Source organism: Rhododendron vialii, chromosome 11a (genome assembly GCF_030253575.1).
Source record: "Rhododendron vialii isolate Sample 1 chromosome 11a, ASM3025357v1".
Lineage (NCBI taxonomy): Eukaryota > Viridiplantae > Streptophyta > Magnoliopsida > Ericales > Ericaceae > Rhododendron > Rhododendron vialii.
This window is the reverse complement of record NC_080567.1, coordinates 15,537,783-15,551,625: the sequence shown is the minus strand read 5'-3', so window position 1 is coordinate 15,551,625 and position 13,843 is coordinate 15,537,783. Positions and strand designations below refer to the sequence as shown.

The 13,843-nt window shown below is 40.5% G+C and overlaps 1 protein-coding gene and 1 non-coding gene across 7 annotated transcripts in view; both read left to right on the top strand.

Annotated features, from left to right (window-relative positions):
* The window catches only part of LOC131308604 (bZIP transcription factor 16-like), a 92,192-nt gene that overhangs the window by 5,851 nt on the left and 72,498 nt on the right, over positions 1-13,843 (top strand). For 2 of the 6 annotated variants that reach the window (XM_058335562.1, XM_058335563.1), the window contains exons 11-13: positions 5,890-5,967; positions 6,061-6,186; positions 7,037-7,454. In XM_058335562.1, coding sequence (XP_058191545.1) covers positions 5,890-5,967; positions 6,061-6,186; positions 7,037-7,090 — 258 coding nt within the window. In that variant the 3' untranslated portion in view covers positions 7,091-7,454. Of the gene's footprint in view, positions 1-5,884; positions 5,968-6,060; positions 6,193-7,036; positions 7,455-13,843 lie in introns of those variants that run through there. The other 4 variants (XR_009194504.1, XR_009194505.1, XM_058335564.1 and 1 more) reach the window with 4 other exon arrangements.
* Positions 6,366-6,473, top strand: LOC131309044 (small nucleolar RNA snoR100). Its single transcript, XR_009194717.1, has one exon. It is a non-coding gene; the product is annotated as a small nucleolar RNA snoR100 (small nucleolar RNA).

The window sequence follows — 13,843 nt, the reverse complement described above, 5'->3', positions numbered from 1 at the left end:
CAACCAAGATTGGCTGCAAGAGAGATAAGAAGTCAGAACCAAGTTTGGCAACCGGAGAAAAAGTCTCAGCATAATCAACACCATATGTCTGAGTATATCCTTTAGCGATTAGACGGGCTTTGTAGCGCTCAACAAACCCATTAGGATGATACTTGACTGTGAACACCCAGCGACACCCAACAATGGTCTTTCCAGGTGGGAGAGATACCAACTCTCAAGTACCATTATGATGAAGGGCTGACATTTCATCCTCCATCACTGTCCGCCACTCAGAAATAGACAAGGCTTCCTGGATAGTGTTAGGAACAAATATAGATGAAACAGAAGTGGCAAATGCACGAAGAGATGGAGATAAATGAGCATAAGAGACATAACGATCAATGGGATGAGAAGTGCAAGTACGAGTACCTTTGCGAAGAGCAATAGGAAGATAAGTGGGAGAGACGACCAGATCTCGCAACGCAGGGGAAGATGTGGTAGATGGTGGTTGAACTTTAGGCCGATGAACATATACCTGCAACGGTGGCGGAAGTGGAATTGCCGTGAGTATGTAGTGAGACGGATCCACTAAAGAGGAGACTGGGAAAAAGGGCAATGACTCATTAAAGGTTACATCAGCACACAAACTCACAACGAAGAGAAGGAGAGTAACACTTATACCCCTTTTGAGTGCGAGAATACCCAAGAAACACACATTTGACAGATCAAAGATCCAATTTATCCCGGCTTGGATTCAGAGCATGAACATAACATGTGCAGCCAAACACACGAGGGGGAAAGAATATAGTGGACTACCAGGAAACATAACAAGAGTATGGAATCTGACCCCCTAAGATGGTAGACGGCATACGATTAATATTTAATAAGGTATGTTGTAGTAAGAACAATGTCACTCCAATAGGATTTGGGCACTTGCCGATGAAATAAAAGGGCACGGGCGACTTCGAGAATATGTCGCAACTTGCGCTCGGCGACTCCATTTTGTTGTGGAGTTCGAGAGCAAGATGTTTGGTGGATAACACCATGATCGTTAAGGAAAATAGACAAAGCATTACAATAATATTCACGAGCATTATCAGAACGAAAAATACGAATAGAAACATCAAACTGAGTTTTTATTTCTTGATAAAAGGACTGAAAAATTGCATACAACTCAAATCTCGCTTTCATAAGATAAACATAAGTAATCCGTGAATAATCATCCACAAAAATAACAAAATACTGAAGACCAGACCGTGACGAAACATGAATAGGACCCCAAACATTAGAGTGAACTAACTGAAAGGGTCTCGACACCCGAAAAAACTATCCTAGGTGGAAAGGAAACACGATGGTGTTTACTAAACTCTCAGACTTCACATGGCAAGTCAGTGACACAACCACATGATGGGACCATCCGCTTGAGATTCTGAAGAGACGAATACCCAAGACGACAATGATGATGATATGGTGAAGTAGAGGACTGAAGTGCAACTGAGGAGGGTAGCTCGCCAGCACTAAAGTAATAGAGACCACCATGTTCAGCGCCCCCACCAATCTTCTTCCCCATCGTGAAATCTTGAAAAATACAAAAGCCAGGAAAGAATGTCACAGAACAATTTAAGGGTTTGATAAGTTTACTAACAGAGAGAGGACTGCATGGAAGATGAGGAACATGTAAAACATAACCTAAATAAATGGATGAACTCAAGGTAACAGAACCCAAACCAGCAACATCAACGGTAGGACCATTAGCCAATGTGACACAAGGAGATTTCCCAAGAGAACGAGACCCAGATAAAAGGGTGGAACTACCGGTCATATGATCAGTAGCTCCAGAATCAATAATATTAGAAGCAACACCAGCAAAAGAGGAGCCTTTCTGAGTGAATGTAGCAGTGGAGGAAGTTGGCGTAGAGGTAAGACGATGGTACTCATCCTTTGGAATAGTAACCACACGAGTAGTGGAGCTAGAGCCCTCAGTCAATAAATGGCCGTCATCCTCAAAAATAGTAGCCTGATGCGCAGTCGCGCAGATGGACGACCAAATGATTAGTCAATAGTGTGATTAGTCCCATGACAGTGAGTGCAATACCGGGACACCTGACTACCACCAAATGATTGCCCACGGCCACCACGGCCAAAATCACGACCAGAACCGCGGCCGCCGCGACCAAAGTCACGGCCACCTCTCCCTGACTCCCGACCACCACGACCAGAACCACGAGAATAGTGACCACTTGGCCAAAGCAGAATGATCAAGAGGCAGTGAAGGAGCCGAACTAGTATGATGAGACGGCTAAACACTTCAGTCATAAGAGACAACTCCCGCTCCCCCAGTAGCTGTCAGCAAGCAGGATCAAAATTCTTAGGCAAACCAGACAAGAAGCGAGCCCACTGACGACGCACAACCGTAATATCAGTAGAAAGAGGCTGACATATGTTAAGTTCCACACAAACACCACTGAACTTTGCATAATATTTTTCCAAAGTAGAATCACCAAGGCTAAGTGCAAAATAAGTCTGATAAAGATCAAAGGTCCGGCGAAGATTATTCACCCCTGAATATAACTCCTTAGCCCGTTGCCAAACTTGTTTAGTAATATTACAAAAGACAAATGTGCTAGCAATGGCGGGCTCCATACTATTCCATAAGCGAAGACGGATCCGGGCATCCTCAACCACCAATTGGCATGAGTGGACTTAGTGGGCTTAGGAGGATCATCAGATATATAAGTATACTATTGTGAGCCCATAAAATATGTTTCAATAGACTTAACCCAAGTAACATAATTCTTGCCATTCAAGTGAATAGCAGTAATGGACAACATCTCTGGGGACCAATGTGGAGAAAAACCAGCAGCAACATTAGAACTAGAACTAGATGCAGAAGAGGACCCCATCACAAGAAATCTCAATAGCAAATATCAACGAGCAAGTAAGAAAGTAAACCAATAATAGAGAGGTAGCTACTACGAATTGCATTAATACCAGCAAACAGCAGCAAGAATACAATAACACAAGCACATGACATCAAAGAATCATACGAAGACGCAATAGTATAAGCTAGAATCGCAGCAGAACAGAGTGCAAAACCAGAGGAGCAACAGAAGCCCAGATGAGATCAAACAGATGCTGAAATAAACAGCAACAGTGGTAGCAAAGGACTCTGAAAAGTAACAGCAGCAACATGACCCCGAATCGCGAGTATAAGAGCCATAGAAGAGTCACGAGTGTAGGAGGCACGAGGAGAGGGTTCGTATACAATGCGAACAGGGTCGGGTAGGGTCTGTTAGGGTTCGTATGCAGGGTGGAAGGGCTATTTTGCGGCAGATGGTGGTCGATTAGGGTTGGGTGATGATCGATTGAAGGCTGGTGGGGGTCGATTGGAGTCTGGTGGTGCCGATTGGAGTTGATTAGAGGTGGATATGGAATTTCAGTTGGGCGGAGTCAGTTTGGGTCGACTTTGGAGGTTGATTTCAGGATTTTGGGAGATCAATTGAGGGTTTGATGGGTCTTGGCATGTTGGGTAAGGGCAGAAGATACTGGGGTGGGTTGGGTTTTGAGGTTTTTCAAAGGTTTCAAGGAGTTTCAACGCTGAAGATGACCAGTGGCAGCTATGGTGGTGGACGGCAGGCGTATGTCAGCGGCTTGGGTGGTTGGTGGTAGGCTATTATGGTAGTGAGCTAGGGTTAGGGTTAGGATCAGGTCATGGCTCTGATACCATGTTGCTTGGAGAGCAAAAAGTGTATAGGGTGTTAACTAACCATAACACACACAATCTTTATTTATATTAAACGTCAACTCCTTACAAGACGTTATGCTACCTCCGTGTCGGTTTTCTTTCCACTCCTCCACTATGGAACATAAAACTGGCTTTATTTTCAAGCAAATGCAATTATTCTTTCTTGAATCACTACGTGGTTGCATGCATGATGGAATATGCTTGTGAATTAGTTAGTGACTTAGATGTAGGGCTGTAAATGAGCCAAGCCAAGCCGCGCTTTGTCGAGCTCGAGCTCGGCTCGTTTACTAAAAGAGCCAAAAACTTGAGCTCGAGCTTTGCTCGAGCCTTAACGAGCTGAGCTTAGTCATTTACTAAACAAGTCTCTTTAATCGAGCCAAGCCTCCCTTAACGAGCTGAGCTTTTGTCGAACGAGCCAAGCTCCACTCGGCTCGTTTGCGAAACGAGCCGCAAACTTGAGCTCGAGCTTGGCTTGTTTACTAAACGAGAAGAGCCGAGCTCGCGAGCTACTCGGTTCGTTTACAGCCCTACTTAGATGTAAGAGTTGGCTCTACTGTTTTATGAACTTAAGTTGGGGGATGCCAGCCCTTAATTCGGTAATAATGTTGGGAATTGGGCCTCTATCTCTATTTGGCTTGACAATTGGCATTTGGCACCCATTGGGGCCCTTGTACCAGAAGTATGGGGAACAGGTGTGTGCTAACATAGGCAGATCATTGCATGCAAGGGTTTCCTCTATCAGTCATAACGGAGCATGGTTTTGGCCTAGAGAAAGGAATACATATACCCAGGAGATTAAGCTTAATACTCCTCTGGATTTTCTACCTGATATTAGTAAAGAGGATAGTTTGTGATTTGGACCCCCTCTCTGAATGGTAATTACTCTCTGAAATCTGCTTGGAATGCCATCAGAGTGTCACATGGTATTCAGGCTGGTGTAAGGTTGTCTGGTTTCCTAAAGCTGTTCCAAGACGGGCCTTCATTTTATGGATGGCCATGCAATGTAAACTTGCTTCTAAGGATATGTTGCTGGGTTGGAGTATGGTGGACAATGTCAACTGTGTTTTGTGCAGGAATGATACTATTGAATCTCACAATCACTCATTTTTTGAATGCCCTTGTTCTAGGGCTGTCTGGATGGAGATATTACGGAGGAATCAAGTTCATCGAGGCCCCCTTTATTGGGAAGAAGAGAGGGCATGGTTTCTTCTGCACTCTAAGGGGGAGAATTTCAGGAAATCTGTCCTCAAATTATCTCTAGCTGCTGCTGTATATGGTGTTTGGTGTGAGAGGAATACGAGGATATCTCAGCAGAAGGCTTTGGAGGCTGCCTTTTTGGGATCCAAGATCTGTAATGACATTAGGGATGCCATCCATCCTAGCTTGGAGAAATGTTAAACCTACGCAGGAGAATAGGTTGCTCTGTAGAAATTGAGGGGTATCTCTCAGCGTTTTGAGGCCTGATGCTGTAGTAGTTTAAATGGTTTTTTTCTTGTTTTGTTGTTGGTAGTGTTTGGCTGTAATTGGTGTGTTTTGTTTTGGCTGTACCTGGCCAAGCTCTTTAGAGATCCTGCGGGAATAGTTTTATGTGTCCTTTTGGACGTTCTTTCTCCGGTTTGAGCTTTTAATGAAAGAGTACTCTTACCGAAAAAAACCTGGTTCATTTTGATTAGTGGTTATGTTTTGCCATGGGTGATGTGGTTCTTGGTATGGGTCGTTGCCCTCGAAAGAAATTAGTTTTGTAAATTTTATTCTAGTCTACAAGCTATTTCATTGTTGAGGCCAGTTTTTTTTCAGCATCGATGGTAGCGATATTTGTGTGTTTCTATCTCGGTATTGATTGACATAATAAGTTTCTTGTCACCGGGAGGTTCTTCACATATGAGCTTTTTATTCTAAAGTTATATATAACTGCTCCAATTACTGAAATGAACTAGAATTCTTGCTGAAGTGATATTAATTGACCAAGGACTATGGCTGAGTAAAGATATTTCCCTCCAAGATACTCTCTTTTTTTATATGTCTTACCAAAGCTGTAATCTTTGATCACGTGGAATTGGATAACTGCGGCGACATGATTGTTCTCTCAAAACCTGGAACTTGAAAGTTCCAGACTGTTGTTACTATAATCATAATGGTTTGACCCCTCTTGTTCTTTAGTCCAGGACGAAAGAGAGCTTAAAAGACAGAGAAGAAAGCAGTCCAATAGGGAATCTGCACGTCGATCCAGGTTGAGAAAGCAGGTAATCATTTTTTCCTTTTTGTATGTTTATCCTGTTCTACTTTCTCAATTTGACTTAATGTTTGTGTGATGTTTGTCTATGCTAATGAGTCAGACAGAATGTGATGAGCTGGCCCTGCGTACTGAAGCTTTGAATGAAGAAAACGCCACTCTTAGAACGGAATTGAGCTGCATCCGGAGTGAGTATGAACAGCTTCTCTCGGAGAATGCATCTCTCAAGGTGAGGTTAATATTTTAGGTTTTGTTCGATCCTTTTTCACATCCGTTAAGAATGCATCATTTACTGGAATTGTAGAGACAACATTCTGCGTGACATACAGGTAATAATATAAAGAGTACCTCTAAAATGGAATGTAGTTGTATGGGAATGGAATTTATTTTGTGAATTGCCTGGACTATCAATGAAGGAAGCATGGTAATGTGCACATAAATTGAATTGGATCTCTAGGCCTGCCCTTTCTAATGCCATTTGGCTTTGATTTGGGGGCATGGTTCCGCAGCAAAACAGGTATAGGGGGGCCACTGTTTGAGTGGTATTTTGAGAGCAGCTACTTTGTGCATATTGCCAAATGTTATGTCTGTCTCCAATTTTCCCCTGCCCATACTCCCAATGATTGGGGACTACATGGGTTCTGTTGTTGTTGTTGGTTGGGCTTCTTAGGAGAACCTTTTCATTGGAAATTGCAGTTTTTGTTGCTGCTTGCCCTGCTTTCTGCAGCAGAACTCAACATCGTTTTCGGGAAGTAGTTCTTAGAAAAAACTAAATACAAATGTACTTGTGGACATTGAGTCATGGCTCTTTTGTTAGCATTTGTTTGGCAAAATCTTTGCTTCCCGATGTTCCCTATGTATGGATTACTCTTTTCAATTATTTTTGAAGTTAAACCAAACACATCTTTGCTGCCTCTGTTGCTTTGAATAGGGAGAAAGAAATTACTTCTGAGTTCTGAAGTGGTAGTCCCACATTTCCTTTCAGATCCAAAAAAAAAAAAAAAAATCCCACATTTCCTTGCTTTTTATTGTATCTTCTCTTATCTGATCTGGTTGATAAAATTATGTTTTCACTACAGGAGAGACTTGGGGAGGCTCCTGCGCAAGAAGATCCTAGGGCTGGTGGGAATTAGCATCCAGTTGGCTTATGGATACGCAAGCAGAGCTCTTGCAGAGTGGTAATGAAATTCCAGCTTTCTAGCTGAGTGATTTCTTGGGGATTACACTAACCGATTAGTGAATGATGCCCTTGTTCTATATATATAGTAAAAAGATCCAAAATCCTTGAAACCTGACCTTTTTAGTCTCAGGATCTGCTTTTCTTATACCAATCTTTTAAGGTATTTTATGGCATTTAGAGTGTTAATCCGATATCAAACACATATGTCCTATTAAGATGTGTAGTTTCAGTCCTTTATCTTCCTGATTTGTGTCGAAAATGGCTGATGATTAAGTTGTACTTTCCAAGACTTTTCATTTGGATGGACATTTTTATTTTATCTCGTTGATACATTAGGATTATGAACTTTTGAACTGGGAGTATGTGGTCGAACCCAGTGAGATCCACCCTCGTCGTGATGGAGCTTGTGATCTATGCTGTGCCGCTCACGCCGCTGCTAAAAACTGTAATTGGAATGAGAGAGCATAATGGGCGTGAGACCATGCGTTTGAGTTGGCAGAGCAATCTTTGTATTCACTAATGCATTCCGTGTATTTTCTAGTGTCCTTCTGCTGCTAGTGTTTTATACACAAAACTAAACGAAATGATGCTGGCGTGATATTTTCAAAACGGTAATGCTGGATGAGCACCATTGCTTTATAAAGTGATGTGATATTTTGTACAAGTCACTCTAATGACTGTTAGTTGAAATGAGAAAGAACCAAAATTGCTGTATTATTTTTTATTAATACTATACAATTATCTTTCCATCACTAGATATTCATTTGTAAGGCAGAAATTAGACGATAGCTCCAAGTAGAAATTTTGACAAATAACTACAAAAACATTTGAGTTAAAATGCAGAGGCTAATCACTAGACGATTTGGAAATTAGACGATAGTTCCACTGTGAACTAGATCATCGAGTTTTTCATGAGGTTGGAGGCTGATCACTAGATGATTTGGAGGGGATACTGTAGGTTAAAATGCAGTTGTTTCATTAGGGATTGATTCCTGAGTTGTAGCTTGCAAGTTTTACACAGATTTGTGCATAAAGGATTTGTCCCAGATGAATTCCCCACTCTTTCTTGCTAGACGCTACTTATACGGAACTTATAAGGAACGAGGGGAAAATGAAGCTACGAAACTCTTGAATGAAATAGATCCACCGCTGATTAAAAAAAATAAAATTGATCAGCTAGATTATCTTCATCAACAAAAGAAAGAGGATAATTGCGAAGGGAGGAAAGCTTAACCTTGGTTAGCTACAATGTCTTTGTTAAGTGGGTTGTGTATTGGAACTTGGAAAGTAGAAGCCATGAGGGGATTGAATTCTTTAGGGATTTGCCATCTAAATGGTCTACTCCCAATAGCCGAAGGGCTGTTGGAAGAGGCAAATGAACTTCTAGGGGAAATGGTGGGTGAGGATCATCCCCAAATGCGCTTGCGATATTCTAATTGCTTCACTCACTTATCGTGGCAAAACATCCGTGTGTTGGTGAAATATATAGGACACCGTTCAAACGGATTATTGCTCAACTTTGCAAAGAGGGAAAAATAGATTTTGTTGATCAAATGGTATACAGAAAGAAGTCACAGAGTGAGCTAACGTATATGCCCCTTTCAGACTATGGAAGATAAGTGCAGGAGGCTTTATCGATAATCGAAAGCTTGAGTAACAAACAGAAGTTGTGTGCACACAATTTCTACAGAAGCGTGATCCCAAGCTTGCGTAAGAAAGGAAACACCTATCCAGCATTGGATCTTGTTTAAAAAATGAAAACTTGTAGATTCACTACCGATTCATCTACCTATAAAGGAATGCTGGACGAGGTTGTAGGTGCATTCATCACCATGGAGGATGATGGAAACTCCTACTAAACACTAGAAACTCAAAAAAATCACCAATTTCTTGCGAGTACCAAATAGGGCCTTACGTGGCATTTTCCGTAAATTGCTTTAGCTATTCTGACCTTAAAATGTGCCAAGTGCCAAAAGGAGGTGCTCTAAAGTAATGAAGATTGTCAGGATTGAAATTTCACTAATTTTTCCAGGAAAGTGATCTAATTGAAATTGCAACCTCCACTTTGGTTATTGGTTCACCTCGATTGAGGGATTGAAAAAGGATAAAAATATGAACAGAGATTGGAAAAAATAAAGAATATATAAAACAAAAGAGGATGGAATTTTGGATTTTTTTTTTCATCCATGAGTTTTTTTCAGCTTTGGTTTAAATCTACCAAATTGGACAGTAGTTGTATACTAGTTAGTAACTTGTTGGTCTACAAACGACCTGAAATGGTGGTTGATAATAGTTCTGACCAAGATCTCCTCAAAGCAACAAAATTACAAAAGAAAATGAACATATTTTAGGAAGACCGCGGGCATGTAATCAATACAAAGTATCCTCAACCAAAAGATTCCATGGAAATTCATAAGTAATTTGCAGGCCAATAAGTTCAAGCTAGCAGAGCAATTAGCATAGCAAGTGTTAACCTGCTTCACTGGATCAAGCTAATGTGTTAAACAAGTTTATCAAGTCATGTACACAAAGTAAAGGATTGCCGCGTGCATCTTTTAAATTAAAAGGCAAATGGAGCTCTCAGTCCAATATGCTAAGCTCAACATCCTTCGTTGCATCATGCAGCAAACCATCCTCAAATAAGTTACTCAAACTACAAAGAATGACGAAGCAAAAAAAAAAAATCGATGAAGAAAAGTTGGCATTAAACAAGTATTTCTATTATTGCCAAATTACTTTTCCCAAAAATTGGGTAGACAGGTATGTGGGAAGGGGAGCTGCATATCATGGTTGCAAGACTCGAAAACAAACATCACCCTTGGTATGACTGTATCTCCCAACCCAGTAAGCCAACGCCCTTGGTCTGTCTTATTTAGATCTGAATAGGGTAGTCCTCCCTCGTTGTGGACAAACATATTCTTTTGCTGCCTGGCATCAATTCTAGATGACACTTATACAAACGGCACATTACACTAGAACCAACAACATTTCCCCACCCGACCTTGCAGGAGGAAGAAGCGTCATTAATTCCTCATGGCCATCAATTTCAATGACTTGACAAGATCACAAGTCCAGATCTCTATTTTGGATATAAACAAGAAAATAACAAATACTTGGCAATGTCAACAAGTTCACAGCACTAATTCCCAATGGTACTCACCAATTTGAACCTCATGACCATTCTTTAAAAAGATTCAAGGGAAGCCCCTGTAATACCGTTAAATTCAAACGAAAGAGTATTACTTTTTATCGAGAGCAAAAACAACTTCAAAATGAGACAGACATCTTACAGAAATAAGTAACTTATTGAAGCAGCTTATTACCTCTAGTTGTGTTGAAGCATGGAAAAGGTGTTGAGGAAACAAAGGACCAAACCAAGAACACAAACACACACACAAACGCAGAGACAGAGATTTACGTGGTTCCCCAAAATCGGGTACGTTCACGAGAGAGGGCCGACGAATTTCTATTATAGAGGAAGAGGAGGATTACAAAATCACTCAAACTCACACTCACTCATAGACTGATACAAATGCATACATATGCTGCTCTCAAACTCTCTCTGATTTTCAGATGCTCTATCATTCTCTTTTTGACAGAGCCTCATAGGATGAGCTCGGCTCCCTCCCGAAGGAGGAGCCCTCACATTGCTCTACTCTCTCTACACTACCTCACTCTCCTCTATGGTCTCTCACTCGAGAGAGATATACACCCCAAGCAGAGGACTCCAATTTATAGCCAAAACTTGGAGCCCTGTTCATGAGCCACGAGAGGCTCATTTACTGCAATCCCATGCCTGGAATTTTCCAGATTTAGGCAAATCTTCAACAACACATGGCAGATCCTCCCATTGTAGGCTGAAGGATATCTGGAGCGGAAAAGGAAGATCCTGGATTGGATTTTTCCAAATGAGCCAAAGCTCATTTATTAGGATGGAGCCTACCAATTGCCTCAAAAGTCAACAAAAGGTTCATATGAACTTTATCAGAGACCCATTGCCAAGAAAAAAAACTCTTAGAGTAACCCATCTTGATTCTAATTATCATGATTGGCTTATGCCTTAGTTTATGTACTCTTTCTTGCCCTTATAATAAGGAGTCAATCTGCTAATATCTCGCCCTTTTGCAATGTGTGCAAAACTACAACAATGCAATTTAGCCACTTCATAAATGTCTCAACTATGTGTTCTTATTATTATTTGGAATCGGAATGTTCTCTAGTGGTTTCCACCTGAGAACTCGGTGATGTGGAGGATCACTCCACTTTTATGTAAATTGAGACCAAGTTTCTAAAAGAGTGAGCGCGAGGCTCAAATCCCACGAATATCCGGTTATAACTAATTAACGAATCAATTTTCCAAATTGCCGTCCATTTTCCTGAGAGCACGAGATCTCTCCTTAGGTCCTTATTCACAAACCTATTTGTGTGCAAAGTCATTTAAAATGGATAGAAGTTTTGTGACTTGGCAATGTGGGACTAGAAAAAAACACAATGTTTTACAAATACAAACCAAAGTTCCAACAATTTCTAATTGGGGTGAGATGCAATCACCCAAGTGATTGTCTCTAGCTTGTGGGAGCATTCAACAACGAAATCTTCCAACATATCTAAACAAGGTACAATCCATAGCGTATAGTATGGCCATATAATGTGTACATGTATATGTCGACTGTCATGAGAACCAAGGGACTCGATTATAAGAAAGATTTCCTCAGCAGCACAGCTAGCCAATATGAGAATACATGCGACAGCTGACCCCAAAAGAAAATCGCATATCCTATGAGACAGCTTTAGTCATTCACACAAGGATCCGAAATCCCACGACCCCTTTAAATTGCATATCCTGGGGGCATGTGTAACTTTGTGCACATCTATCTATCTGTGCTGGTAGCCTTGCTCTAAAGTATCTGATAAAGATACTCCCGATCTGTCCTCGATGTAGGTAACAATATTGCTGCAATGAAAATAAATATGAACACATCATGGTATTATGCATCTTTATTTAACGTTTTTTATAGTTCAATTTGAAGTATTTCTCTGGGCATTTATATTTGTGAAACTGGTTCTATATAATTTGCACAAAGTTACACTTTTCATTCCGCAAAATAAACAAAGGAATTGATTTAGACGTTATTTTGAGAAGCGTTTGCATGAATATGGATGACAAAGTGAAATGTATTAAATTCTAGGGGAACAAAGTTACATTACCACAAATGAAAGGACTGCTACGGAAATTTTGAGACTCTTTTAGAATACTTCGAGTTCAACTAGAACCTTCAGAACTCGGCTAGAATGCTCATTATAAAACCTTTGGAAAAATCTTCTGAAAAACTTATGGACTGACAAGAATCTTTTGGATTCTCTAAAAACTTCTGGATGTCTTTGTCTAAAACATTTGTTTGCTATAAATAGCAAATGAGTGCTCATTGTAAGAGTGCAACTGAGAGACACTCGAAGTGAGTATCAGTAGGTGTTAAGTTCATCTAGCATGGGTCAAAAAGTATTCTTGAGAGGTATTTTGTTAGAATGATCATTTCTTAACTTCATGGGAGGGTCATTCCTTTTCTTGAAAGTAAACTTGTCCGATCGAGAATAGCGTACAAATAGGATCAATTGGGATAGGACTATGAAATTGCATCACGACTCTCTCGATCATCTCAAAATTAGACTTATGTGTCCATGCACAAGTTTTTATCAGCAAACAAGCCACATAATATTGGTTGAACCGCTGGTTTACCAATCGATACATTGATTGGGGATCTCCCCAGAAAGAGAGTGGAGATTTTCACAATAGGTAAGTTTCCATGAAACTGGTTTCTTTCATGACAAAAACCCAGGTGATGAGCAATACCTTACCTTGAGTATATTGCAGCGTCATTGTTGTCCAAGGCCGTACATAACTAGTAATGCATCTTTGGAAGGGCGTCGGGTGATGTTTCCCTAATTTCCTTCCATCAAGGCATTCAAATACCATTGTACGACAAGACATTTCCATGTGTCAAATCCACAAAAAAATTACTCCCTCCGTCATTTTTTAAGTGTCCTGCTTCGTAACTCCAACTTATTAAAAAGACATCATCATTATACCTTTCACATCAATTTTTTTCCTCTATTTTCCCTACTTGCCCATCATCATTACACTTTTATTCACTAACTTATCAAAATGGAATCTACTTTTAGAGACAAAATAAACAATGCACCAACTTTTACCTATTAACTTTACAAAATAGACACTTATTAAGGGACAGCCCAAAATGAAATACCGGACTTTAAATAAGGGACGGAGGGAGTATAATTATTTCAGTTCCACTTCCTTATCTCGTGGAGCTTGAGTGTCAAATTGTACGCTTCCTTATTGTCTACAAAAATTGGACTCGAAAAGTTGTAAAATGCGCATTTGACTTCATGGGGAGTCATATTCTGTGTTGGCAAGTAAATTTGGCCAGTCCAGAACAAGTCCCATGTTGGACCAATTTGATTTGGGTTGCAGAATTTGGTTACAACCTCTAGGACCATCAAGCGGAGCACCTCGACGTCTGGCCTTATACCATTGTGTATTTTATCAGGGGTCATGGTGGATCTTGGTGGTGGTGGTGGTTGTACTTGACGTTTACCAGGATATAAGGTGATAAGTGATCCACATCTTCTTATTTCTATATATGTCCTTGTCGTACGTGTAATAGATAAATAAATAAATCAAATAAAC